The 26,611-nt window shown below is 39.0% G+C and overlaps 1 protein-coding gene and 1 pseudogene across 7 annotated transcripts in view; one reads left to right on the forward strand and one right to left on the reverse strand.

Moving 5' to 3' along the window:
• Positions 1–26,611, forward strand: part of TBC1D15 (TBC1 domain family member 15) — an 82,478-nt gene that overhangs the window by 8,949 nt on the left and 46,918 nt on the right. For 5 of the 6 annotated variants that reach the window (XM_009181208.3, XM_009181211.3, XM_009181210.3 and 2 more), the window contains exons 2-3: positions 25,020–25,118; positions 25,876–25,950. In XM_009181208.3, the coding sequence (XP_009179472.1) occupies positions 25,020–25,118; positions 25,876–25,950 (174 nt within the window). Of the gene's footprint in view, positions 1–8,205; positions 8,230–25,019; positions 25,119–25,875; positions 25,951–26,611 lie in introns of those variants that run through there. The other variant, XM_021922607.2, reaches the window with a different exon arrangement.
• On the reverse strand, positions 206–7,143 carry LOC103875844 (annotated as a pseudogene). The gene is made up of 2 exons (XR_004176265.1): positions 7,128–7,143; positions 206–2,126 (listed from the first exon to the last, which is right to left on the reverse strand). The product of XR_004176265.1 is annotated as a magnesium transporter MRS2 homolog, mitochondrial pseudogene (transcript).

Below are 26,611 nucleotides of genomic sequence, written 5' to 3' on the forward strand. Positions count from 1 at the left end.
GTTGCTTCATATTTTTGCCCATATTTAATGTCAGTCATTTTAATTATAGCCATTCTAATAGGTGTGTAATAGTGTTTCATTATGGTTTCAGTTTACATTTCTGTAATGACTAATGGTGTTGAGTATTTTCCATGTGCTTATTTGCTGTCCTTGTATCTTCTTTGATGAAGTGTCTGTTTAAATCTTCTGCTTATTTTTTTCAAACTTTTTTTTTTTTTTTTTTTGTTACTGAGTTTTTAGTGTTCTTTTTATGTCCTGGATTTTATGTTCTGGATACAAATCCTTTTAATACAAGTTCAGTTGGGTCTTTTTTAAAAAGTTATTTCTTTTTATTCATCTTATATAAAAGGGGGGGCAAATATAAGAAAATAATGTTATGTCAAAGTTTGGTTTTTAAAGCACAAACTTCCAGAATTTGTTTTAAGGTTCATACATAGAATGGTAGCTTTTAGTCACCTGAGAATCAGGAAATTCACATGAAGGTAATTCCTTGTAGTGACAAAGAACTATGGCTTCCTATGGGTTTTTCAAGCTCCTATGCTTCATTCAGCCTGAAATTGTACTTTTCTTGTTATGTATAAATTAAATAAAATTTATACAACTCTCTGTTCTTGTGTTGCCTCACATCATGTCTAAAAACAGCATTTAAAGTTTGCAGGAAATAGAATTTTAGCCTGTTACAAAGCAAACACTTTGTTTCTTTAACTCAGAATTCTGGAAATGCAATCAAGTTCTAGTATTGTGACTTCCAAAATATTTTGTCATCAGATATTATTTTTTTTCAAGTGTCTGACTCCATATAAGAAAATAATAAAAGTATCAGAAGTTACTTGTGATTATAAAAAAAAACTTCAGTGTCCACAGGGTTGTTCCTCATTGTTTGTTAGGATACTCCTGCCTGATCCAAGTCCATCGGGTCTGAGGCTGTTTTTTGTTCCACGCTTGTATCTGCTAGAAGAGTCTTTTTAGGTAAGGAGGCCGTCATGCGAGGCAGTGGAACTTCTAGCTGTTGTCCCAGGAATGAAAGCGGGCACCTCCAGATAAGGCCACTTCCCATGAACGTAATTCCTGTAATCAGCCAAAACACTCGTTGGGCCTCTTCAAGGGGAGATTCCAAACTCATTCCAAAAGCAACTCCCATTACTCCAAAGAGCAAAAGAGAGAAGGTTCTTACGGTCAGCTGTAGATTCAACTTCATTATCACGTTACGGTGGCTGGCAGGATTGATGAAAATAATACTTTGTGAATCATCAATCAGTACCCTAAGCTCCTAAGCTGCATTGGAGAGATCGTCAGCCAGTTGGTAGTAGTTTTCCATCAGCAACTCCATCTCCTCTGCATGGTCAGTCCCAGTACTGCTCTTTTCAAAGACTTGTGGGTCACTCCATTTTGATAGAACTCTTCTAGCAACTCTTCCTCATCCAAAATCTCCAAGATTGACTCTTTGAAAATTTTAATATCTGTTTCTAACTCTAGTAGACTTTTGCTGTTCTGTAGTAAAATGTGGAGTTTGCTTCTGTCTACAGAAGAATGTTTGGGGTCCACCAAAGCTTCCAGCGTCTCGAGAATCAGTGGCTGGAAAATGCTAAGTTTCACCTGAAGGGTGTTGATCAAGTATTGCGGGAGCGCTTCTATAGCTCTAAACTCAAAAAGTTAAAGGGTTTATAACAAGTTGACCCTCTCCAGACAATTGTGAAGAGAGTTCTCAGAACAGCCATTGCTGTGAGTTTAAATTATGATAATCTAAAATCAGAAGACACTCTCGAGTTATCCCAGCTTTCAAATACTCCATTCTCATGATAATCCTATTATTTCTGCCTGTGATACTCATTACATGGTGAAATCTCAAATCTCTGGCTTGAAGACCTAACTCTTGGTATAACTCAGTGTTCTTCCCTTCAAAAGAAGTAACATTTCTCTGTCAAATTTTGTCGTGGTAAATTCCGGGGGTACACTGGCTAGAGTGGTTTGAAAGACATCAGAAGTTCTAAACCAGTGCATTTTACTTGCCATGTGGAGCTGGCGGGTTTCGCACAGTGGCGCGACCCAGCTCCTTCTGAGCAGGTTGGCTGCGCAGCCACAGGCAGCAACGGGAGAAGCCACAGAGTTTTTGTTCTGTGCCCGGGCTGAAGTGCAGTGATATGATCATGACTCATTACAACCTTTAATTCCTGGGCTCAAGTGATCTTTTCGCCTCAGCCTTCCGAGTAGCTAGGACTACAGGCATGTGCCACCATGCCTGGCTAATTTTTTTGTTTTGTAGACATGGGGTCTAGCTGTGTTGCCCAGACTAGTCTTGAACTCCTGCCCTCAAGGTGATCCTCCTACTTGGGCCTCTGTATTAATCAGTTTTCACACTGCTATAAAGAAATACCTGAGGCTGGGTACAGTGGCTCACGCCTGTAATCTTAGCACTTTGGGAGACCAAGGTGGGTGGATCATGAGGTCAGGAGATCAGGACCATCCTGGCCAGCATGGTGAAATCCTGTCTACTAAAAATACAAAAATTAGCCAGGTGTTGTGGCACGTGCCTGTAGTCCCAGCTACTTGGGAAGCTAAGGCAGGAGAATTGCTTGAACCTGGGAGGCAGAGCTTGCAGTGAGCCGAGATTGTGCCACTGCACTCCAGCCTGGCGACAGAGCAACGCTCCATCTCAAAAAAAAAAAAAAAACAAAAACCTGAGACTCAGTAATTTATAGAGAAAATAGGTTTAATTGGCTCATGGTTCTACAGACTGTACAGGAAGCATGATGCTGGCATCTGCTCAGCTTCTGGGAGGCCTCAGGAAACTTACAGTCATGGTGGAAGACAAAGAACAAGCTAACAGGTCACATAGAGCAGGAGGAAGGGGGAGGGGGAGATGCCACACACTTTTAAACCAGATCTCATGAGAACTCACTGTTGTGATGACAGCATAAAGAGTGGATGGTGTTAAACCATGAGAAACCACCCCCACCATTACCTCCCCCCAGGCCCCACCCTCAACAATGGGTATTGCAGTTCAACATGAGATTTGGGCGGGGACACAGATCCAAACCGTATCATTCCTCTTCCGGCCCCTCCCAAATCTCCATGTCCTTATCACATTTCAAAATATAATCATACTTTCCCAGTAGTCCCTCAAAGTCTTAACTCATTTCTAGCATTAACTCAGAAGTCCAAAGTCTCATCTGAGACAAGGTTAGTCCTTTCCACCTATGAGGCTGTAAAATGAAACACAAGTTAGTGACTCCCAAGATCCTAGTTATAGGCATTGGGTAAATACTCCCATTCCAAAAGGGAAAAATCTGCCAAAAGAAAGGGGCTACAGGCCCATGCAAGCCTGAAACCCAGCAGGGCAGTCATTAAATCTTAAAGCTCCAAAATAATCTCTTTTGACTTCATGTCCCACACTTAGGGCACACTGATACAAGGGGTGGGCACCCAAGGCTTTTGACTTCATGTCCCACACTTAGGGCACACTGATACAAGGGGTGGGCACCCAAGGCCTTGGACAGCTATGCCCTGTGGCGTTGCAGGGCTCAGCCCCCATGGCTGCTCTCAAGGGCTGGCATTGTGTGCCTGTGGCTTTTCCAGGCTAAGAGTGCAAGCTCTTGGTGGATTTATCATTCTGGGATCTGAAGGACAATGGCCCTCTTCTCACAGCTCCACTAGGCAGTGCCTTTGTGGAGGCACCAATCCTACATTCCTCCTCCTCACTGCCCTAGTAGAGGTTCTTCATGAGGACTCTGCCCCTATATCAGGGTTCTGCTTGGCTTCTCCATACATCCTCTGAATTCTAGGCAGAGACTCTAAAGCTTCAGCTGTTGCGTTCTGCGCACCTGCAGGCTTAAATTAACATCGTGTGGAAACTGCTAGGGCTTATAGCTTGCACCTTGTGAAGCAGCAGCCTGAGCTTTACCTGGAGCCTTTTGAGTCACAGCTGGAGCTGGAATGTCTGGGATGCAGGGAGCAGTGTCCTGAGGTGGTGCAGGGCAGCAGGATCCTCGGCCTGGCCAAGGAAACCGTTTTTCTCTCCTATGCCTTGGTCCTGTGATGGGAATGGCTGCTGCAAAGGTCTCTGAAATGCTTTCAAGTCCTTTTTCCCATTGTCTTGGCTATCAGCACTTGCCTTTCTGGTAGTTATGCAAATTTCTGCTGTGGGCTTGAATTGCTCTCCTGAAAATGTACTTTTCTTTATTGCCACATGGCGAGGCTGCAAATTTTCTAAACTTTTATGTCCTGCTTACCTTTTATATATAAGTTCCAGTTTCAGGTCATTTATTTGCATATGCATATGAGCATAGGTTGTTAGAAGCAACCAGGCCACATCTTGAATGCTTTGCTGCTTAGAAATTTCTTCCATTAGATACCCTAAATCATCCCTCTCAAGTTCAAAGTTCCACAGATCCCTAAAGCAGGGGCACAGTACAGCCAGGTTGTTTGCTAAGACATAGCAAAAGTGACTTTTACTCCAGTTCCCAATAGTTCCTCATTTCCATCTGAGACCTCGTCAGCCTGGCCTTCACTGTCATATCACTACCAGTATTTTGGTCACAACCATTCAACCAGTCTCTAGGAAATTCCAAACTTTCCCTCATCTTCCTATCTTTGAGCCCTCCACACTCTTCTAACCTCTGTCTGTTACACAGATCCAAAGCTGCGCCCACATTTTAAGGTGTCTTTATAGCAGTGCCCATTCCTGGTACCAATTTTCTGTATCAGTCAATTCTCACTCACTGCTATAAAGAAATACCTGAGACTGGGCAAGTTATAAAGAAAAGAGGTTTAATTGGCTCACGGTTCTTCAGGCTGTACAGGAAGGGTGATGCTGGCTTCTGCTCAGCTTCTAGGGAGGCCTCAGGAAACTTAAAATCGTGGCGGGAGGCAAAGAGTGAGCCAACACTTCACATAGAGCAGGAGGAATAGAGAGAGGATATGTGCCACATACTTTTAAACAACCATCTCATGAGAACTCACTACTGCCAAGACAGCACCAAGGGGAATGGTGCTAAACCATGAGAAACTGCCCGCATAATCCCATTACCTCCTACCAGGCCCTGCCTCCAACATTGGGGATTACAATTTAACATGAAATTTGGGCAGGGACACAGATCCAAACCATACCACCCTCCCACAGTGCTGGGATTACAGGCATGAGCCACTGCACCTGGCCGAGTTGTGACTTTAGTGTCTTGAACATATGGGATAGACTTAAAATAATACTTTAATATCCTTCACTACTGATTATTTGTGTTGCTTTGTGGTCAGTGGTAATTGATTACTTTTTCTTGTTATAGATCATATTTTCCTGGCTCTTAGCATGCCTTAGTGGTAAATTTTTTACTGGAAAATGTCAGATATGTTGAATTCTCTTTTTTTGGATGCTAGTTATTTTTGTGGTCTGTAAAATATTATTGAGCTTTGTGTTAGAAGGCACTTAAGTTGCTTGGAGTCAGTTTGGTGCTTTTGGGTCTTGCCTTTAAACTTTGCTAAATGGTATCAGCACAGTGTTTAGTATAGAACTAATTTTGCCTCACTGATGAGGCAAGGGAGTGCTTTGTGAATTATGAAATTTTCCACTCTGGTGCAAACAGCTATGTGAGTCTGCAGATAGTTTCTTCTAATAGTTTCCCTCTTGCCTTGAGGAGTTTACTGACAAACATGCACTGTTCCATACTCTGCTGAATACTCGAGGAAGACTGCAGATTTCTTGAGTTCCCTGTGTGTTCTTCTCTTTTCTCTGGTACTTTCTCCTGTGAACTCTAGCTGTATTGGCATCCCCTATTTCCCACATCCCTCTCCTCACTGGACGCCTTCTGAGTTTTCTCTCCCTTTCCCATGGCTGGGAACTCACAACGGTAAGCTAGACAATTGTATTGCTAACTTCATTTGGTTCCTTTCTCTCAGTAGTCACTATCATTTATTGTTTGATGGGGGAAGTATTGTGAAAACCATTGTTTCATAGATTGGTCAGTATTTTTAGTTTATTATTATTATTATTATTTTCCTGGTGGGAGGTTAAATCCAGCCTGTCGTTCCATCTTGGCCAGAAGTGGAAGTTTTTATATAGGGTTTCTTTTTCCTTTCTGTTTTTGGTGGAATTAATACCTATCTCTTCTGTACATCTTTTTTCCCCTTCAATCGTAGGCTGAATGTTTGTTTTCCAAATTTGTTCTTTTTGTTGTTATGAACTCTTAAGATGGCTTTTTTCTCCCAAGATTTTACTATTTCCTTCTTGTTGGTCTGCATTAATTCTCTTTTCTATTCTGTACCTTCTGACAGGCAACATTATCAGCAAGATAATTCAAGAATTTTAACAGATGGTATGTGTTTAGAGAATGTGCCAGTAGATGTTTGAGTAGCTGAAGGTCATTATCATATACATAGAGTGGTTTTATACTAGTTTGTAATTTGTAGTTAAGTGTCTTTTTTTCTCCCATCTCGTTGATAGTCTGTATAATCTTCCAAAACAATAGCATTCCTCTCCCTCCAACCTTTTCTTTTGCAGATTAACTTGGTGACAGGTGGTGCTACTTCCTCAAATCTCTGCTTGATCTGTTCTTCCCTTTCTTTTTCTCGAGGTATATTTTTTCATTGTTGAATTTGTGTCATGTTTTCCATCAGACAAAATTCCTTCAGTACCCTTGAGATTGATTTAGATCCTATTTAAGATTTTACATTTTGTGTATTACTTTGTTTTCACACTGCTATAAAGAAATACCTGAGACTAGGTAATTTATAAAGGAAAGAGGTTTTAATTAACTCACAGTTTCAAATGGCTAGGGAGGCCTCAGGAAACTTCACGGCAGAAGGCGAAGGGGAAGCAAGGCATGTCTTACATGGCAGCAGGAGAGAGAGAGTGCTCAGGGGAAACTGCCACTTTTAAACCATGAGATCTTGTGAGAACTCCCTCACTATCATGAGAACAGCATGAGGGAAACTGTCCTTATGATCCAATCACCTCCCATTAGGTTCCTCCCTCGACATGTGGGGATTACAATTTGAGATGAGATTTGGGTAGGGATACAGTTAAACCATATCATTTTGTGTTTATCATCAGTAATTTTTAGCATTTTTATTGTAAAACAAAATTCAGATACTGAAAATCACATTTACCATATAGCTCAACGAGTCATAAGGCAAACCTTCTTGTAGAGTCATAAGGCAAACCTTCTTGTAATCACTGCTTAGATTAAAAAATAGACCTTTGCCAGGAGCTTGAGACCATCCTGGCTAACATGGTGAAGCTCCGTCTCTACTAAAAATACAAAAAAATTAGCTGGGCATGGTGGCGGGGGCCTGTAGTCCCAGCTACTCAGGAGGCTGAGGCAGGAGAATGGCGTGAACCCTGGAGGCGGAGCTTGCAGTGAGCCAAGATCACGACAGTACACTCCAGTGTGGGCGACACAGCAAGACTCTGTCTCAAAAAAAAAAATAGACCTTTGCCAATAACTCCAGATGACCTTCCATGTACCACCCCTTGTCTCCTAAGAAACTGTTACCCTAACTTTTATCATAATCACTTTCTTGCATTTCTTTATTAGTAGTAGTATTAAAACATAGCTATTGTGTCTTTTTTTTTTAAAAAAGATCTTCCATATCTTTTACTTCGTGTTACTGGGTACTTAAGAGTGTTGTTTTTCTTGGCCAGGTGCGGTAGCTCATGCCTGTAATCCCATCACTTTGGGAGGCCGAGGCGGGTGGATCACGAGGTCAGGAGTTCGAGACCATCCTGGCTAACATGGTGAAACCCCGTCTCTACTAAAAATACAAAAAAATTAGCCAGGCGTGGTGGCAGGTGCCTGTGGTCCCAGCTGCTTGGGAGGCTGAGGCAGGAGAATGGCGTGAACCCAGGAGGCAGAGCTTGCAGTGAGCCGAGATTGTGCCACTGCACTCCAGCCTGGGCGACAGAGCGAGACCCGTCTCAAAAAAAAAAAAAGTTTTGGTTTTCTTAATCAGTTGCACCTTTTGCCTTTTTATTGTATGTGATTTTTTGGGGGGTTATCTTGTTATTCTCTTCAAATTTCAATTTAAATTCATTTACCCAAATACATTATTTCTTGATTTTAAAAGATTGGACCATATAGGAATTATGGTTCACCCCGCCCCCATACTGCCAAACCAACCAAGTCTTGATTTTGACACTATGTATCCTTCGAGCAGTTTTCATATTCAGTGTTCTCTGCTAGATGAACTGGAAGATGAAATGAAAACATCATTTATATCCCCATTCGAGATGTATTTTAGGTAAGTTTTTGCCATATAATTTGTTCTCTTGTAAAATATCTCAAATTAGTAAGTTGTTAGGTTTGAGGAGTAATATCTCAGATATGGTCTGGGAAACTGATTAGGCTGTTCTGTTTTTACATATTGATGCCTCTGTATCCCTAAGGTAACAGTCATGAGAATGTGTTGCCTATACATTCTTTCACTATTTGAGATGCATGGTGCTGATTCTTTGTAGAATTTGGCTTCTTATGGAAGGAGTCTCAAACATGTTGCACATCTCTGGTAGTGTAGACTTTTGTTTCGATCTTTTTCTTCTTTTAGGCTTTCAGTTTGCCAGATTCCTGATTGTAGTTTCCATTGACCTTTACCTTCTTGGGATATATATTTTTTCTTTTTTTTCCTGACTTGTTTTTTTCTACTGTTCCTATGAGCTCTTCATTTTCTCTCAAATCTTAGGTAGTAGAAAGGAAGAAAGGGACTGCTGATGCTCTTTCTTTGCTTCCTGTAGTACAGAGGACCTACTCATGTTCACAGCACTGGTAGTTGGTGAATACTACAGATTGGGATGCAAACAGCACGTAGGATATTGGAACAGTTTTGTCAGTGTCCATATATGCTGAGCCTTAAGTTGATAGCCTTTTTCATTATGTACTCTTTGGACAAATAAAACTTGTAGAGTAGACCTTTCAGTCTCAGCCCTAGAGTAGTAGAAGAAGCTTGAGCAAATCACTTGATTTTCTTGCAGTTTTTTCAGTTACAAGATGGGAATGATAATATCTATCTAACTGAATTTTGAGGGTCAGATTTGATAATGTAGAAATGTTTTTGTAAAGTAATGGGTAATAAAAATATTACATAGCAGATAAAAGCATTTGAAGCTTTCTTTAAAAATTTAATTTAATTTTTTTTTTCTTAAAAGATGGGGGTCGGGGGGCATCTTGCTTTACTGCCCAGGATGGTCTTGAACTGCTGGCCTCAAGTGATCCTCCTGTGTTGGCTTCCCAGTGTCCTGGGATTACACTACGTCTGCCCAGAACCTTTTAATTTTGCGTTAGAGATCATGAATAAAACCAGAGTGAAGAAATTGAAAGCTTATTCTACTAACAAATGTTATCTGAGGTGAAATTATTCACATCATAATTGCTCCCTGTAGCAAAATAATTTTTTTGTAACAAATATGCCTGGAGATAGCTTTTCAAATGTCAGTTATTACAGTTGATAAACATAAGAAGCAGAATGTTCTATGGCAGGATAGTAAAGAATCAATTCATGATAGAGTCTAAGAAATATCTTCGTTATTATATATTATTGAAGTTTTAATTGGACTTTAAAAAATCTAGATTTTGCTTTTATTTTTTAATTAGCACATAATAATTGTACATATTTATGGAGTACAGTGTGATAATTTGATATATGTATATAATGTGTAATCAAATCTTAGCCTATCTGTTGCTTAGAACATTTATTATTTCTTTGTGTTAGAAGCATTCACAATCTCTTCTATTTGAAAATACACAATAAATAGTTAATTATATCATGTAATAGTGCTGTAGAACATTAGAATTTATTCTTCCTGTCTAGCTGTACTTTGGTATTGATTAACCAACCTTTGTCTACTTCCCTTCCCCCAACCCTTCCCTGCCTGTAGTAACTGCTATTCTCCTTTCTACTTCGATGAAGCCAACTGTTTTAGCTTCTACATATGAGTTAGAACATGTGGTATTTATCTTTCTGTCGCTGGCTTATTTTACTTAACATATTCCTTGATGCTCATCCATGTTACTGTAAATGACAGGATTTTTTTTTCATTTTTGTGGCTTAATAGTATACCATTGTGTATATATACCATATTTTCTTTCTTTTTTTGTTTTTTGAGACAGAGTTTCACTCTTCTTGCCCAGGCTGGAGTGCAATGGCATGACCTTGACTCACCACAGCCTCTGCCTCCCGGGTTCAAGTGATTCTCCTGTCTCAGCCTCCTGAGTAGCTGGAATTACAGGCATGTGCCACCACGCCTGGCTAATTTTGTATTTTTAGTAGAGACAGGGTTTCTCCCTGTTGGTCAGGCTGGTCTCGAACCCCCGACCTCAGGTGATGTGCCCACTTTGGTCTCCCAAAGTGGTGGGATTACAGGTGTGAGCCACCGTGCCTGGCCACCACATTTTCTTTATCCAGTCATCTGTTGATGGACTCTTAGATTGACTCCGTATCTTGGCTATTGTGAATAGTGCAGCAGTAAACTTGGGAGTGCTTCTTTGACATACTGATTTTCTTTTTTTTGAATATATAGTCAAAAGTGGGATTACCAGATCATATGGTAATTTTTTTTTCTTTTTTTTTGAGATAGAGTCTCACTTTGTTGCTCAAGCTGGAATGCAGTGATGTAATCTTGCCTCACTGCAACCTCCCAATTTCTGGGTTCAGGCAATCCTCTCACCTCAGCCTCCTGAACAGCTGGGACTACAAGCATGTGCCACCATGTCCGGCTAATTATTTTTGTATTTTTGTAGAGATAACATTTCACCATGTTGCCCAGGCTGGTCTTGAACTCTTGAGTTCAAACCATCTGCCCGCTTTGGCCTCTCAAAGTGTTGGGATTACAAGCGTGAGCCGTCACGCCTGGGCACTGTTTTTAGTTTTTTGAGGAACCTTCATACTGTTTTCTGTAGTGGTTGAACCAATTTACATTCCCACCAGCAGTGTATAAGAGTTATCTTTTCTCCATATCCTCACCAGCATTTTTTTTATTGTTGTTGTTTTGATGACAAATAATTAGTCATCAGTTAATTAGCCTTTCTGGGATGAGATGGTATCTCATTGAGGTTTTGATTTGCATTTTCTTGCTAATTAGTGATGTTGAACATTTTTTTCATATACCTGTTAGCCATTTGTATGTTTTTTTTTTGTCATTGTCATTTTAAAATGTAGATATAGAGTTTTATCGGGGGAACCAGCCCCCAGTATTTCAACATAGGTTCTTTTCTATTTTCCCTAAGTGTTGGCTGGTCTGAGAAATAAAGAGAAAGAGTACAAAAGAAAGAAATTTTACAGCTGGGTGTCTGGGGGTGACATTGCATGTCGGCAGGTTCCGTGATGCACCTTGAGCTGCAAAACCAGCAGGTTTTTATTAGGGGTTTCAAAAGGGGAGGGGTGTACAAATAGGGAATGAGTCACAGAGATCACATGCTTCAAAGGCAATACAATATCACAAGGGCAGAGAGGCAGAGTGAGATCACAAGTTCAGGGCAAAACAAGAATTACTGGTGAAGGTCCATGTCCATTGGGCACACATTGTCATTGATAAACATCTTAATGGGAACAGGGTTCGAGAGCAGACAACTGGTCTGACTAGAATTTGCCAGGCTGGAATTTCCTAATCCTAGCAAGCCTGAGGGCACTGCAGGAGACCAGGGCATATTTCATCCTTTATCTACAACTGCATAAGACAGACACTCCCAGAGCGGCCATTTTGGAGACCTCCCCGTGGGAATGCATTCGTTTTCCCAGGGTTATTCCTTGAAGAGAAAAGAATTCAGTGGTATTTCTCCTATTTGCTTTCTGAAAGAAGAGAAATATGACTCTGTTCTGCCTGGCCCTGCAGGCAGTCAGACTTTATAGTTATCTCCCTTGTTCCCTGAAAATCGCTGTTATCCTGTTCTTTTCAAGGTGCCCAGATTTCATATTGTTCAAACACACATGCTTTACAAACAGTTTGTGCAGATAATGCAAGCATCACAGGGTCCTGAGGTGACATACATCCTTAGCTTACAAAGATGATGGGATTAAGAGGTTAAAGACAGGCATAGGAAATTTATTATAAGAGTATTGATTGGGGAAGTAATAGATGTCCATGAAATCTTCCCAATTTATGTTCAGAGACTGCATTAAAGACAGGTGTAAGAAATTATAAAAAGCATTAATTTGGGGAACTAACAAATGTCCATGAAATATTCACAATTTATGTTCTTCTGCCATGGCTTCAGCTGGTCCCTCCATTCAGGTTGCCTGTCTTCCTTCAACAGAGTTTATTTGTGCCAAGATGGAGGATTGCAGTCCGGAAGCACAGATTCAAGTTGCCCTGAATATAAACTTCCTGTATGTCTTCTTTTGAGAGATACCTATTTAACTTATTTACCCTTTTTTAAATTGGAGTATTTTTTTTTTTTTTCTGTTGAGGTTTTTGACTTTCTTGTATCTTCTGGATATTGAACCCTTGTTGGATGTATAGTTTGCAGGTATTTTTTCCCATTCTACAGGTTGTATCTTCATTCTCTTGTTTCCTATGCTATGCAGAAGTTGTTATTTTGATGTAATCCTGTTTGTCTGTTTTTGCTCTTGTTTCCAGTGCTTTTGCAATCTTCTCTGTAAAATCTTTGTCCTGACCAGTGCCCTGAATAATTTCCTCTAGTAGTTTTTGAAGCATTTTCTTACAGTAGTTTCATAGTTTTGGATCTTACATTTAAGCCTTCAATCTTTTTTTTTTTTTTTTGAAATGAAGTCTCGCTATGTTGCCCAGGCTGGAATGCAGTGGTGCGATCTCAACTCACTGCACCCTCTATTTCCCAGGTTCAAGCGATTCTTCTGCCTCAGCCTCCCAAGTAGCTGGGATTACAGGCACCTGCTACCATGCCCTGCTGATTTTTTTTTTGTATTTTTAGTAGAGATGGGGTTTCACCATATTGGCAGGATGGTCTTGAACTCCCAACCTCAGGTGATGTGCCTGACTTGGCCTCCCAAAGTGCTGGGATTACAAGCATGAGCCACCATGCGTAGCCCTTCAATCCATTTTGAGTTGATTTTTGTATATGGTGAGAGGTAGGGTTCTAGTTTCATTTTTTCTGTGTATACATATTTAGTTTTCCCAGCACCATTTATAGAAGAGGCTGTTTCTTCCTCAGTGAATGTTCTTGGTGACTTTGTCAAAAATCAGTTGGCTCTAAATTTATTTCTGGGTTCCTTATTCTCTTCAATTGGTCTGTGTATGTTTTTTATGTCAGCACCATGCTGTTTTGGTTACTGTAGGTTTGTAGTGTATTTTGAAGTCTGGTAGTGTGAGGCATCCAGCTTTGTTCTTTTTGTTTAGGATTGCTTTGGCTATTTGGGATCTTTTGTGGTTCCATATGAATTTTAGGATTGTTTTTCAATTTCTGGGAAGATCGTCATTGGTATTTTGATAGAGATTGCATTGAATGTGTAGATTGCTTTTGGTATTGTGGTCATTTTCACAATATTCTTCTAGTCTATGAACATTGATGCCTTTCCATTATTTTATGTCCTCCTTAAGTTTTCATCAGTGTTTGTAGTTATTCTTGTAGAGCTCTTTCACCTTGGTTAAATTTATTCCTACATTATTTCCTTTTTGTTTGTTTGTAGCTATTGTAAATGGAATTGCTTTCTTGGTTTCTTTTTCTGTTAGTTCTTTATTGGTGTATAGAAATGCTACTGATTTTTGTACATTGATTTTGCGTCCTGCAGCTTTATGTAATTTATCCGTTTATCAGTGTTAGGAGTTTTTCAGTAGAGCTTTTAGGGTTTTCTGTAAGATTATATCTGCAAACAAGGATTCCTTACAGTTTGGATGTCCTTTCTTTTTTTCTCTTGTCTAATTGCTCTGGCTAGGACTTCCAGTACTGTGTGTTGACTAAAAGTGGTGAAAGTGGCCATCCTTGTCTTGTACCAGATCTTAGAGAAAAACTTTGAACTTTTCCCTGTTAAGTATAATGTTGGCCATAAAGTTCATTGTGTTCAAGTATGTTTCTTCTACCAACTTGCTGAGAGTTTTTATCATGAGGGATGTTTAATATTATAAAATGCTTTTTTTTTCCTATCTATTGAGATGATCATATGATTTTTATCCTTCATTCTAATGATGTGATATATCAAATTTATTGATTTGCATATGTTGAACCATCCGTGCATCCTGGGATAAATTGCATTTGATCATGGTCAGTGATCTTTTTAATGTGCTACTGGATTCTGCTTATTAGTATTTTGTTGAGAATTTTTGCAACTATGTTCATCAGGGATATTGGCCTATGGTGTTCTTTTTTTGTTGTGTCTTTGTCTGGTTTTGGCATCAGAGTAATGCTGGCCTTATACAATGAGTTTGGAAAAATTCTTTCCTCTTCAGTTTTCTGGAACAGTTTGGGAAGAATTGACATTTGTTCTTCTCCAAATGTTTGGTAGAATTCCACAGTGAAGCCATTGGGCTTTGGGCTTTTCTTTAATGGGAGACTTTTCATTACTGATTCACACTTACTGTAATTGTTTTGTTCAGGTTTTTGGTTTCTTCTTGATTCAGTCTTGTTAAGTGTGTCCAAGACTTTATCCATACTCCAGTTTGTTGGAGTATGGTTGGTTGTACTAGTCTCTCTAGTGATCCTTTGTATTTCTGTGGTATGTTTTAATGTATAGTTTTTAAACTTCTGATTTTATTTGGGTCTTCTCACTTTTTTCTTGCTTTGTCTAACTAATGGTTTGTCAGTTTTGTCTGCCTTTACAAATAAATTAACTTTGTTAATTTTTTCTTTTTTGGTCTCAATTTTATTTCTATTCTGATCTTTATTATTTCTTTTCTTCTATTCATTTGTGTTTGGTTTGTTACTGTTGTGTTTCTATTTTTGTTTATTTCAAGAAGTTTAAGAAATTTACTTACTAATTTCTTCTTTGACCCATTGGTCATTCAGAAACATGTTTAATTTTCATGTATTTGTACAAATTTGCAAGTTCTTGTTTCTCATTTCTAGTTTTATTCCATTAGGGTCAGAAAAGATACTTCATATGATTTCCGTTCTTTTTAACTTGTTTAGATTTGTTTGTTTACTGCCTAACATGTTCTGTCCTAGGGTATTGGTCATGTATTGATGAAAAGAATGTTTATTATGCAGCTGTTGGATAAAATGTTTTAAAATGTCTGTTAGGGTCATTTGGTCTAAAGTGCAGCTTAAATCCATTTTTTTTTTCTTGTTGATTTTCTGTCTAGATGATCTGTTCATTGCTGAGAGTGGGGTGTTGAAGTCCCCAACTGTTATGTATTGGAGTATAGCTCTCCCTTTAGAGCTAGTATTTTGCTTTATGTATCTGGGTGCTTTGGTGTTGAGTGCATATATATTTGCAGTTGTTATATCCTCTTGCTGAATTGATCCCTTTTTCATTATATAATAACCTTGTCTCTTTTTACAGTTTTTGATTTTTAAGTCTGTTTCATCTGATACACATAAAGCTACTCCTGCTCGCTTTTGGTTTCAGTCTGTATGTGTCTTTACAGATGAAGTGAGTTTCCCGTTGGCAGCATATAGTTGAGTCATTTAAAAAATTCCATTTATCAAGTCTATATCTTATATGTGGGCAATTTGTTTACATTCAAGGTTGTTATTGATAGGTGAGGATTTTTTCCTCTCACTTTGTTAATTGTTTCTGGTTGTTTTGTGTATCCTTTCTTCCTTTTTTGCTCTCATAGTTTATCATTGAGGGTTGGTGGTTTTCTGTAATGGTAAAATTTGATTCTGTTTGCTTTATCCTTTGTGTATCTGCTCTAGCAATGAATTTTATACTTTTGTATGGTTTTATTATAGTAATTTTCATCTTTTTTTCCTTCCAGATATAGGACTCCTTTGAGCAGTTCTTGTAAGGCCAGTCTAGTAGTGATAAATTCCCTCAGTTTTCACTTGTCTGGAGAAGACGTTTATTTCTCCCTGATTTCTGAAAGACAGCTTTGCTGGATACAGTATTCTTGGCTAGAAGTATTTTTCTTCCATCACATTGAATTTATCTTCCCATACTGTCCTGGCCTGTAAGGTTTCTAAGGAAAAATCTACTTTTAGGCCGGGTGCGGTGGCTTATGCCTATAATCCCAGCACTTTGGGAGGCCAAGGCGGGTGGATCATGAGGTCAGGAGATCGAGACCATCCTGGCTAACATGGTGAAACACCGTTTCTACTAAAAATACAAAAAATTAGCCAGGCGTAGTGGCAGGCGCCTGTAGTCCCAGCTACTCGGGAGGCTGAGGCAGGAGAATGGTGTGAAATTGAGAGGCTGAGCTTGCAGTGAGCCAAGATCGTGCCACTGCACTCCAGCCTGGGTAAGAGAGTGAGACTCCATCTCAAAAAAGAAAAAGAAAAAAAAAAAAAAAAGGAAGAAATCTGCTTTTAATCTAACAGGGACTTCCTTATATGTGACTTCTTGACTTTTTTTCCTGCTGTTTTTAGACTTCTCTTTTGACAGTTGGACTATAATGTACCTTAGGGAAGACCTTTTTAGGTTGAATCTATTTGAGGACTTGTGAGGTTTTTGAATCTGGATGATTTTTATATCTCTCTCCAGACTTGGGAAGTTTTCGGTTACTTTATTAAATAGGTTTTCTACACCTTTTCTTGTCTCTTATCCCTTTGAAAGTGCCATAATAGGAATATTTGCTTGCTTAATGGTGTCCCATAAGGCTTATAGGCTTTTGTCAGTCCTTTTTTTTTTTTCCCCACTGAATGGGTAATGTTAGACTACTTATTTTTAAATTCAGAGATTCTTTTGCTTGATCAGGTCTGCTATTGAAGCTCTCCATTGTATTTTTTTATTTTATCATTGAATTCCTCAGCTGCAGAATTTCCCTTTGGCTCTTTTTTATTCTATTTCTTTATGGAATTTGTCATTCATACAATGAATTATTTTTCTGGTTTTATTGAATTATCTGTATTTTTTTTGTATTTCGTTGTGTTTCCTTAAGGTTATTATTTTGAATTCCTTTTGTTGATTTCTTTTTCACTGGGGTCTGCTACTAGAGAATTGTATGTTCCTTTGGTGGTTTCCTATTTCCCTGCCTTTTTTTTTTTTTGAGACGGAATTTCACTCTTGTTGCCCAGGCTGAAGTGCAATAACACCATCTCAACTCACTGCAACCTCTACCTCCCGGGTTCAAGCTATCTTCCTGCCTCAGCCTCCCGAGTAGCTGGGACTACAGGCGTGCGCCACCATGCCCAGCTAATTTTTGTATTTTTAGTAGAGATGGGGTTTCACCATGTTGACCAGGATGGTCTTGATCTCTTGACCTCATGATCTGCCCGCCTCAGCCTCCCAAAGTGCTGGGGTTACAGGTGTGAGCTACTGCACCTGGCTGCTTTTTGTTTTTGTTTCATGCATGACTCTGTTGATGTCCTTGCATCTAGTGAAACGATTCCCTTTTCTAAACTCTGTAGAGTGGCTTTTATAGAGAATAACTTTCACCTGCAGTTGAGTGTTTTCTTGTTTTTCTGTTTTGTTTTGTTTTGTTTGAGACGGAGTCTCACTCTGTTGCCCAGGCTGGAGTGCAATGGCGTGATCTCGGCCGACTGCAATCTCTGCCTCCTGGGTTCAAGCAGTCCTCTGCCTCAGCCTCCTGAGTGGCTGGGATTACAGGCACTCACCACCATGCCTGCCTAAGTTTTGTATTTTTAGTAGAGACGGGGTTTCACCATCTTGGCCAGGCTAGTCTTGAACTCCTGACCTTGTGATCCACCTGCCTTGGCCTCCCAAACTGCTGGGATTACAGGCATGAGCCACCGTGCCTGGCCCACCTGCAGTTGAGTTTTATTTTATTGGTTGAGAAGGGTGTAGTGATTGTTTCCAGATAGGTGCAGTGGTATAGTATCCATGTAACTTCTTTAGCTGCTTTCAGTATCAGCAATAATTGTGGCACCTCAGTGGCATAGGTTGTAGAAGTTTGTGGCAGCAGTGGTAATGTTCTTGCTGTCGAGGGCTTTTGGGGTCCTCCTCGTCTCATTTTCCTCGCAACAGGAGACTTAGCTGAGGGTGTCTAAGACCTTTTTGGTGTCAGATTTGTCATGGCCCATAAGCAGCTGCAGTGGCACTGTATTCTATGTATAGGTGCTTGGAGCAGCTGTGGGTTTCAATGTCTAGGCTCCGCATCTCATAAACCTGTTTTGTCATCTGGGTCTTGGGGTGCACGTTTGCTTGCTTTGGCTGTGTTGGATATAGGTTGCCCACAGAGCCAGGATCTATGACACTGAGGCACCCTCTAGCAGCCCGGGCCAGGGGGATTGTGGGTTGTAGCTGTGATTCTTTTCCTGGAGGGCAGGGCACAACACTGGCCTGACTCCTGGGAAGAGGGGGTACTTTGAAGATTTCGGCCTGGGAAGCAGGGTGTGGCTACAATTCAGGAATTTGAGCCAGTAGGGTTCTCATTTGGAGCTCACTTGAAATCTCACTTGGATCTCAGGGGATGAGGTCCTGGGTAGTAGTGACTCTAGACCTTGGGATGGTGGGGCTTGGCAGTATTCAGACTCTGTGAATCCGGGTGCAGTAGCAGCAAGTACCCCAGAATGGCAGAACACAGCTGTGATTTGGGCCCCAGGAGAGGAGGTAGGGAATAGCACAGTGATGACTTTATTCCCCAGGGAAAGGAGTATCTCGACAGCTTAGACGCTGGAGGGCTAATCCAGTTCCAGAGAAGCAAGGTACTAGAGTTGTTTGGCCTGTAGGGTGGGCTATCTAGGTCAACCATAGGTGTTTGTCTCTGATATGGGGTACCTCAGCCTGAGGATGTGTAGCTGCTCAGCTCAGGCAGGGCACCAATTTCCCAGGGAGTGATATGCGCTTCCAGCTTTGGCCTGGTGGGGCGTGACTGTTCTGTGCAGCTCAGGCACATTTCCCTGCGATGGAGGGTGCCACTTCAGCTTGGGTACTGGAGTGTGTGACTCCTCTGGGTGGCCAAGGCACTGTTTCAACTTGGGAACTGGGGATATGGGACTGCTCTGAGTGGCCAAAGTCCTGTTTTCCCAGAGGGCAAGATGCCACTTTTAGCTGTGGCCTGAGGGTGTGAGGGCAAGTGTAGGTGGACTGACTCTGTTTCCACTTGGCCCCACAGGCAAGGGTGTACCAACTGTTCACAGTTGTCTTGGGGATGGGCCAGTGGACTAGGGTGGTTCGGTAGTGGCTTAGTCTCAGTGATGAAGGGAATCTGTGGCTACTTTCCCCCAGAGAAATACACATTCTGCCACAGTTCCAGTTCCAAGGTGGCATAGTGCAGTAGTCTTTTGCGCCACAAGGGTGGACACAATATCTTCTTTCTTGGGGGAGCACAGCTATTTGGACTCCAGGTAGCTCCCTCAGCTGGTGTTAGTGCCTGTGAGGACTGCAGGGACCCCACTGGTGAGGTCTGTAGGTGTCCAAGTTGTTGGTGGAGGCTGCTGGTATTCTCTTGTTTACATCCTTGCTTTAGGAAGAAATTCCTCCTGGTTCCCAGATGATCTCAACTCTGGGATGGAGTGATGAGATCCCAATATTTCCTTCTTTCTCTGTGGCCATCCTGAGTTTCTGTGTGCTCACAAGGGTTTCTGTTATTCCTCTGATGTACTCTAGTGCTCTCCCTCAGTTATTACTTATTTTTATTTTTAGAGACAGAGTCTTGCTGTGTTGCCCAGGCTAGTTTTGAACTCCTAGGCTCAACCAATCCTCCTGCCTCGACCTCTCAAAGTGCTGGGATTACAGGCATGAGCTACTGCGCCTGGCCTGCCTCCTCAGTTATTTTTGTTAAAATGTAGTTGTTGGTTCATTGTTTTGGTTGCTTGTTGGGGGTTGGGGAGAGATGAGCACTAGGGCCTTCTAGATGACCATCTTGCTGACATCAGTCTCTGGACTTCTGTTTTTGTGTTTGGGGCTATTTAAAATAGTTGATATTTGAGAGTTGTGATTTTTGTATTTTAATAAACACATGTGCTTAGAGGTCGGGGTGATGAACAGATATGACATATGAATAAAAAATAAGATCACACCCTTAAAAAATAGATTGAAGGACTACAATATTCAATGAATGGTTTAAACCAAGATGATATTGAAGAGGGTTAAGCTTCTTGTGTAGAATATTTAGGAGTTCAGATGAGAGTAAGGGTTTTTGTTTAAAGGCCAAATGCTCCTGCATTGGTTTATAAATTTAGACATTTAAGAATTGGTTTTAGTTCTGAAGCAGCATTGTTTTCTGCATTTAAGCCATTTCAGGAACTGTTGTCCTCTAGGGAAGCCATGTGGAAATTTTCTGGTAGTTTTTTAGGCAGTAACAGTTATGATTTAATGGATGAATGTTTCAGAAAGTCTGTAATTGGTGACTTTACTGAAGACCATATATTCATCCAAGGAAAGACTGGATTACAGATTTCCTGACGGCTCTTTCCTCAATTTTTTCTTTTCATAAAATAGAGATGTGGATAACAATATCGGTTTTGACTTATTCGGGGTGGCTGTGAGGATTTATGTGAGATCAGGGTACTTTAGAAACAAGGTGCTACAGGTTGATTATCCCTTATTCAAAATACTGGGGACACAAAAGTGTTTTGGATTTTGGATTGTTTTGGATTTTGGAATATTTGCAGTATTCTTGTTGAGCATCCCCACTGTAAATACCTGAAATCCACAAAGTGTTCATTTAAAAAAAAATTATTTATTTGTTAGAGACAGGATCTTACTTTGTTGCCCAGGCTTGTCTTGAACTCCTGGGTTCAAGCAGTCCTTTCATTTTGGCCTTTCAAAGTGCTGGGATTACAGGCCTGAGCCACCGTACCCAGCCGAGGAAGTGTTCCAAGGTCCATTTCATTTGAGCTTGAAGCTGGTGCACAAATTTTGGAGCATTTCAGATTTAATATTTTTGAATTAGGGTTGCTCAAACTATGTTTAAGTTAAAACAGTTATTACTAAGTTATTTTATCTTTGAAGTAAATTATGTACCAATGCAACTATTTTTTTCCTGTGCCCTTAAGTCTTATAAAATATAATACTTTGTAAGATTTAGTAGCTATTACAAATTAATAAATTTATTAATTTTATTAATCTGCCATTTCTGGCAGAACTATTACTTTGTATCAGTTAACATCACACCCTTGAAAATTAGAAAGCTAAACATGACTGCTTTCTCAAGACAGTATAAATGTGGTTTGAAATTTGGAGTTTTGGGATGTATAATCTGTTCCTCAAAAGGGGCTGAAGAGTTGAACACAGAATACAGAATGAGTGCAGCTTTGATTTTTTTTTTTTTTTTTTTTTTTTTTGAGATGGAGTTTTGCTCTGTTGCCCAGGCTGGAGTGCAGTGGCACGATCTCGCCCACTGCAAGCTCCGGCTCTCCGGGTTCACACCATTCTCCTGCCTCAGCCTCCCGGCTGGGACTACAGGTGCCCGCCACCACCTGGCTAATTTTTCTATTTTCAGTAGAGACGGAGTTTCACCATGTTAACCAGGATGGTCTCACCTCCTGACCTCATGATCCCGCCCCACCTGGCTCCCAAAGTGCTGGGATTACAGGTGTGAGCCACCGCGCCCGGCCAGCTTTGACTTTTTTGTAAGGTGTCTGTCACTTTAATTATTTTCCCAGCTGAACTACTTAGGAAACTCTTTCAACTTTTTCTTAAGTGAAAAAAAGTAGGCAACACTTACCCAACAAATGTAATAGGAAGAGTTGCTTAATGTGCCTAAATAAGGTAAAATGTTTTATTTGGTTGTATAGGGTTCACCTCATTAAGGTTCCAGAATTTCTTTAGTGTTAATGGTATCATAGAACTTTAGATTGCATTGTTAATGATAGCAAGCTTTTCTTGCCAAATGAGTGTCTCTTTTTCCACTATGAGAATTAGGAAGTGTCCGACTATTCTACTAGCTGAGTCTTATGTGAAAATATGCTAAAGTGTTATTTCTGAGTCTCTGATCCATGTGTCACAAAAGCTTAAGAATATTTTTCTCAATATCTTTTTTAAAAATAAATTTTATTATGTACATTTAAGGTTTACAATGTATTATGGGATACATATAGATAGTAAAATGGTTACTGTAGTGAATTAGATTAACATATTTGTCATCTCACATAGTTACTTTTTTGTGACAACGGCAGCTGAAATCTTATTTAACTGGAGGATAGCATTATGCTATGTGAAATAAGCAGATACGGAAAGAAAAATAATTGTGGGATTTCACTTATATGTGGAATATGCTTAATAAAAAAAAACCTCAGGGCTTGGCGCAGCGGCTCACACCTGTAATCCGAGCACTTTGGGAGGCCAAGGCGGGCAGATTACCTGAGGTCAGGAGTTCGAGACCAGCTTGGCTAACATGGTGAAACCCCATCTCTACTAAAAGCACAAAAATTAGTCAGGCATGGTGGTGCGTGCTTGTAATCCCAGCTACTCAGGAGGCTGAGGCAGAAGAATCACTTGAACCTGGGAAGCAGAGGTTGCAGTGAGCTGAGATTGTGTCACTGCACTCCAGCCTGGGCGGCGGAGCAAAACTGTCTCAAAAAAAAAAAAAAACAAAAAACCTCAAATACAGAGAATTAAACAGTGGTTACCACTAGTCAGGGTTGCTAGGAAATGGAGAGATATAGGTTAAAAGATAGAAAATAGATGCATATAATGAACAAGTCTAGAGATCTAATGTACAGCATGCAGACTAAATAAAATTACATTGCAAAATTGGAGATTTTAAGGGATTTCTTTTCCATAACCTTTTCATATTTTTTTTGTGTTCCTAGGTATGATTATCTGGTTCACCCTCCTGTGTTATAAATTAATAGACTGAAGTCTAGAAAATTTAGTTTATACTTCTGGACTTTCCTTTTTTCATGTTACTCTTTAAAATTATTTTTAAATATATGACTATATTTTTCACTTTGAAATATTCAAATAAGTCAGAGGCATCAACATAGAAAGTTAACACTTCCTCCTTCAACCTTTCCTCATCCTATTCTCCCGAAGTAATCTTTGTTAACAGCTTAAAGTATCCTCCCAGAATTTGTTCTGTATATTTCACACAGATAGAAACTTTATGAAAGTGTAAATGTCAGCATACTATATATACACGATGATTTTTCTGTGTGCATTGTCTGTTTGCTCATCCATTTAATCTGCCTCATCCTAACTCCTGAATAGTATCCCCCATAGAATAGATATCCCAGGATATATTTGATAATTTTCCTATTCGTGGATGTTTAGATGCATACCCTTCCTTTCCTCCTCCCCTTCTCCTTCTCCTCCTTCTCCTTACTCTAAAATTATAAATAATACTGCTGTGAATATTCTTATGCATATTTTTGTGCATATATTTATAGGCTTTAAAATTTCTCATCTTCACAGACAATATAGAATTGTTTCTCACCCTTTCTCAGCTCATCCTATCCCCATGTAAGCTTCTGTTTACATGCTGGTCTGATACTTAACAACGATTTCAGTAAAGACCATCTTACTTAGGTTTTTGAAATCAAAACTTTCTTGGTGATCTTAATTACTTAAAAGACTCTTTCCTGACACAAGTCCATATCACAGTTGATTAACGTAACAAACCCGAGAGAGAGGCAGTAAAAGTAATGTGGAACCTTTATATTGTAGTGGCTAAGAGCACAGTTTTCTGTTGTCAGACTACCTGGGTTTCAATTTCATCACCACCTGTTATTATTTGCCTCATTTACCTTGGGCAGTTATTTAACCACTTTCAGTTTTCTTATTCACACAAATGGGCTCCTCATCCCCATGGTGTAGTAGAATATAGTTATATAATCTATGGTTTAGGGTGGTTGTAAGGATTAAGTTACAACATATGGAGTTCCTAGTATATAAGTGTTCTGTAAATGTTAGCTAAAAACAGGAGGATACATGCCCATTTACATTTATGAATGAAGGAGTGATAGACTGATGGTGCTTGTCTTGCATTGCTGGCCCATGATATTCTGAAGACTAATATTAATAAAAGGTCTACAGATATAGAATAATAAACTCTATTGACCAGACTTACATATGTCAAAAGTACTTAGGTCTAGAAGTGACTGTTTTTCTTTTACTTATTTTCATAATTAAAAAAAATTTTAAATGGTTTGAAATGGGTCTCAAGAATGGAATCTTAATTTATAACATTATGGCTATGAAAAATGAGGCTTCACTTTAAATGTTTAAACTTACTTAGGAGTTAACTTAAGTCTCCCCTATATTCCCATAGGAATTTATTCAAGGATTATGTCTTTATCATCTTCATGTACTTTGTCTTTTATGTGCTTTTTACATATAGAAGCACTCAGTTAATATTGTGAAATTGAATTAGTTTAGTCATTTCTAGGAGTCCCCATCACTACTCTCTTTAGTTGTGTTCTCATTACTGCTCTTTAAAATTCCTGTATTATTTCCCGAATTTCTATGCCATGGTGTTTCAAAAACACACCAAAATGATCTTACAGTAAAAATGTGCTATTATGAGAATAGTTAGAAAGGATTGATTCCTCATTGTGTTTCATTTGTTCTTATTCTTAGATATTTTCAAGGGCATTTTCAGTTCTAGCTCAGTATTTTCCTTAATGCTCATGAGAAAAAAATATTTTTTTGGTTTTTTAGAGAGATGAGTTATTGCAGTATTGTCCAGTGTGGAGTGCAGTGGCCATTCACAGGTGCATAGCATCCTACAACCTTGAACTTTTGGGCTCAAGCCCAGCCTCCCAAGTAGCTAGGACTACTGGCATGTGCCACTGCATCTGGCAAAAAATATAAATTTTAAGTGGATTTTAAATATTGAGACTTGTTGCAATTAGTCTGACATCTTTAAGTAGAACATCAAGATTGTGATTATCACGAATCTGATAAACTTCATGCATTAACAAAGCAGAATTCATTCCAGTTTATGTTTGCTTGATTGAAGTGCTCTTAAGTCTGAGAGGTATTTTTTTAAATAATACATTTATATATGAAATAATCAGAAACTTGGCCAAGTATGATAAGAAAATGTATCTTAATATTTTTAACAAATGTTAAAATAGTACTCAATAGAAATTATATGATTAACTTTATTTTTGCTGTTTTAGATTATATATGAACAGGAAGGAGTATATATTCACTCATCTTGTGGAAAGACCAATGACCAAGACAGCTTGATTTCAGGAATATTACGTGTTTTGGAAAAGGTAAGTTTCTAGTAAGTGATTTTATTTAATAATAGTTTATAGTGGTGATTCATCTTTGGAGAATTATCAGAAAGTTTGAATTTCATGTGTAAGATACAATTATGTAATTGAACAGTAATTGTAAATTTAACATGGATATGATGTAGTAGTCAAACACATGCTCCTTGAGTTATGATGGGGTTATGTCTTGATAAACCCATCAAAATTGCAAATATTATTTATCAAAAATGCATTTAATACACCTAACTTACTGGACATCATAGTTTAATTTCCTTAAACGTGCTCAGAACACTTACATTAGCCTACATTTGGGCAAAATTATCTAACATAAAGCCTATTTTATAATCAAGTGTTGATTTTCTCATGTAATATATTGAATATTGTGCTGAAAGTGAAAAACAATGTTTCTTTGGTTACTTGAAGTATGATTTCTACTGCATGTGCATTGCTTTTACACCATCCTGTTACAAAAAACTCCTGAGTCAAACCATCATGACTCAGAGACTGTCTGTACTTTAGGTAAAATGACATGGAATATTCTAAAACTTATGTAGAAGTTGCAGTAATATAAATTTTTCATAATGAAAAATAGGCAGAATTTGAAAAATGTATGTAACATTTTTGGTTTACATATGATATTAGCATATTTGAAATGTAAATACTTAAGAGGCTGAAATTTTATTTTGGGTTCAGGGAATAGAATAATTAAGAATAACATTGCTGAATATTAAATATAGTTCATAATTTCTTTCTCTAGGATGCTGAAGTAATAGTGGACTGGAGACCATTGGATGATGCATTAGATTCCTCTAGTATTCTCTATGCTAGAAAGGTATTTAAGAAAAAAATGTGTGACTAAGGGAATGCCATTTAAAAAATAACAGTATTATCGATATATAATTCACATACCATAAAATGCATCCTTTTAAAGCATACAATTCAGTGGTTTTTAGTATATTTACAAAGTTGTACAGCCATCCACCGGTATCTAATTTTAGAACATCTTCGTCACCCTCCAGAACTCTTATCAGCAGTTACCCCTCATTTCACCTACTTTCAGTCACTGGCAATCAATAATCTACTTTCTGTCTCTAAGGATTTGCCTATTCTAGACATTTCATATAAATGGAGTCATGTAATGTAATTTTTTTTGACTGGCTTCTTTCACTTTGCATAAGGTTTTCAAGGTTCATTCATGTTATATAGCATATATGGTCCTTTTGTTTTTGATGAATAATATTGTGTATACAGTTGTATTGTGTGATAGTGTATATATCACAATTTTATTCATTAATTGATGAACATTTGGGTTGTTTTCACTTTGGGGCTAATATAATACTGCTGTGAGCATTCATTTGCAGGTTTTTGTGTGAACATGTTTTTATTTCTCTTGAGTATATACATACTAGGAGTAGATATATTCCATAATTCTGTGTTTAACATTTGGGGGAACTGCCAGACTTTTTCAGAGTGGCTGCATGATTTTCTAATCC

The sequence above is a fragment of the Papio anubis genome, chromosome 9 (assembly GCF_008728515.1).
Source record: "Papio anubis isolate 15944 chromosome 9, Panubis1.0, whole genome shotgun sequence".
NCBI lineage: Eukaryota > Metazoa > Chordata > Mammalia > Primates > Cercopithecidae > Papio > Papio anubis.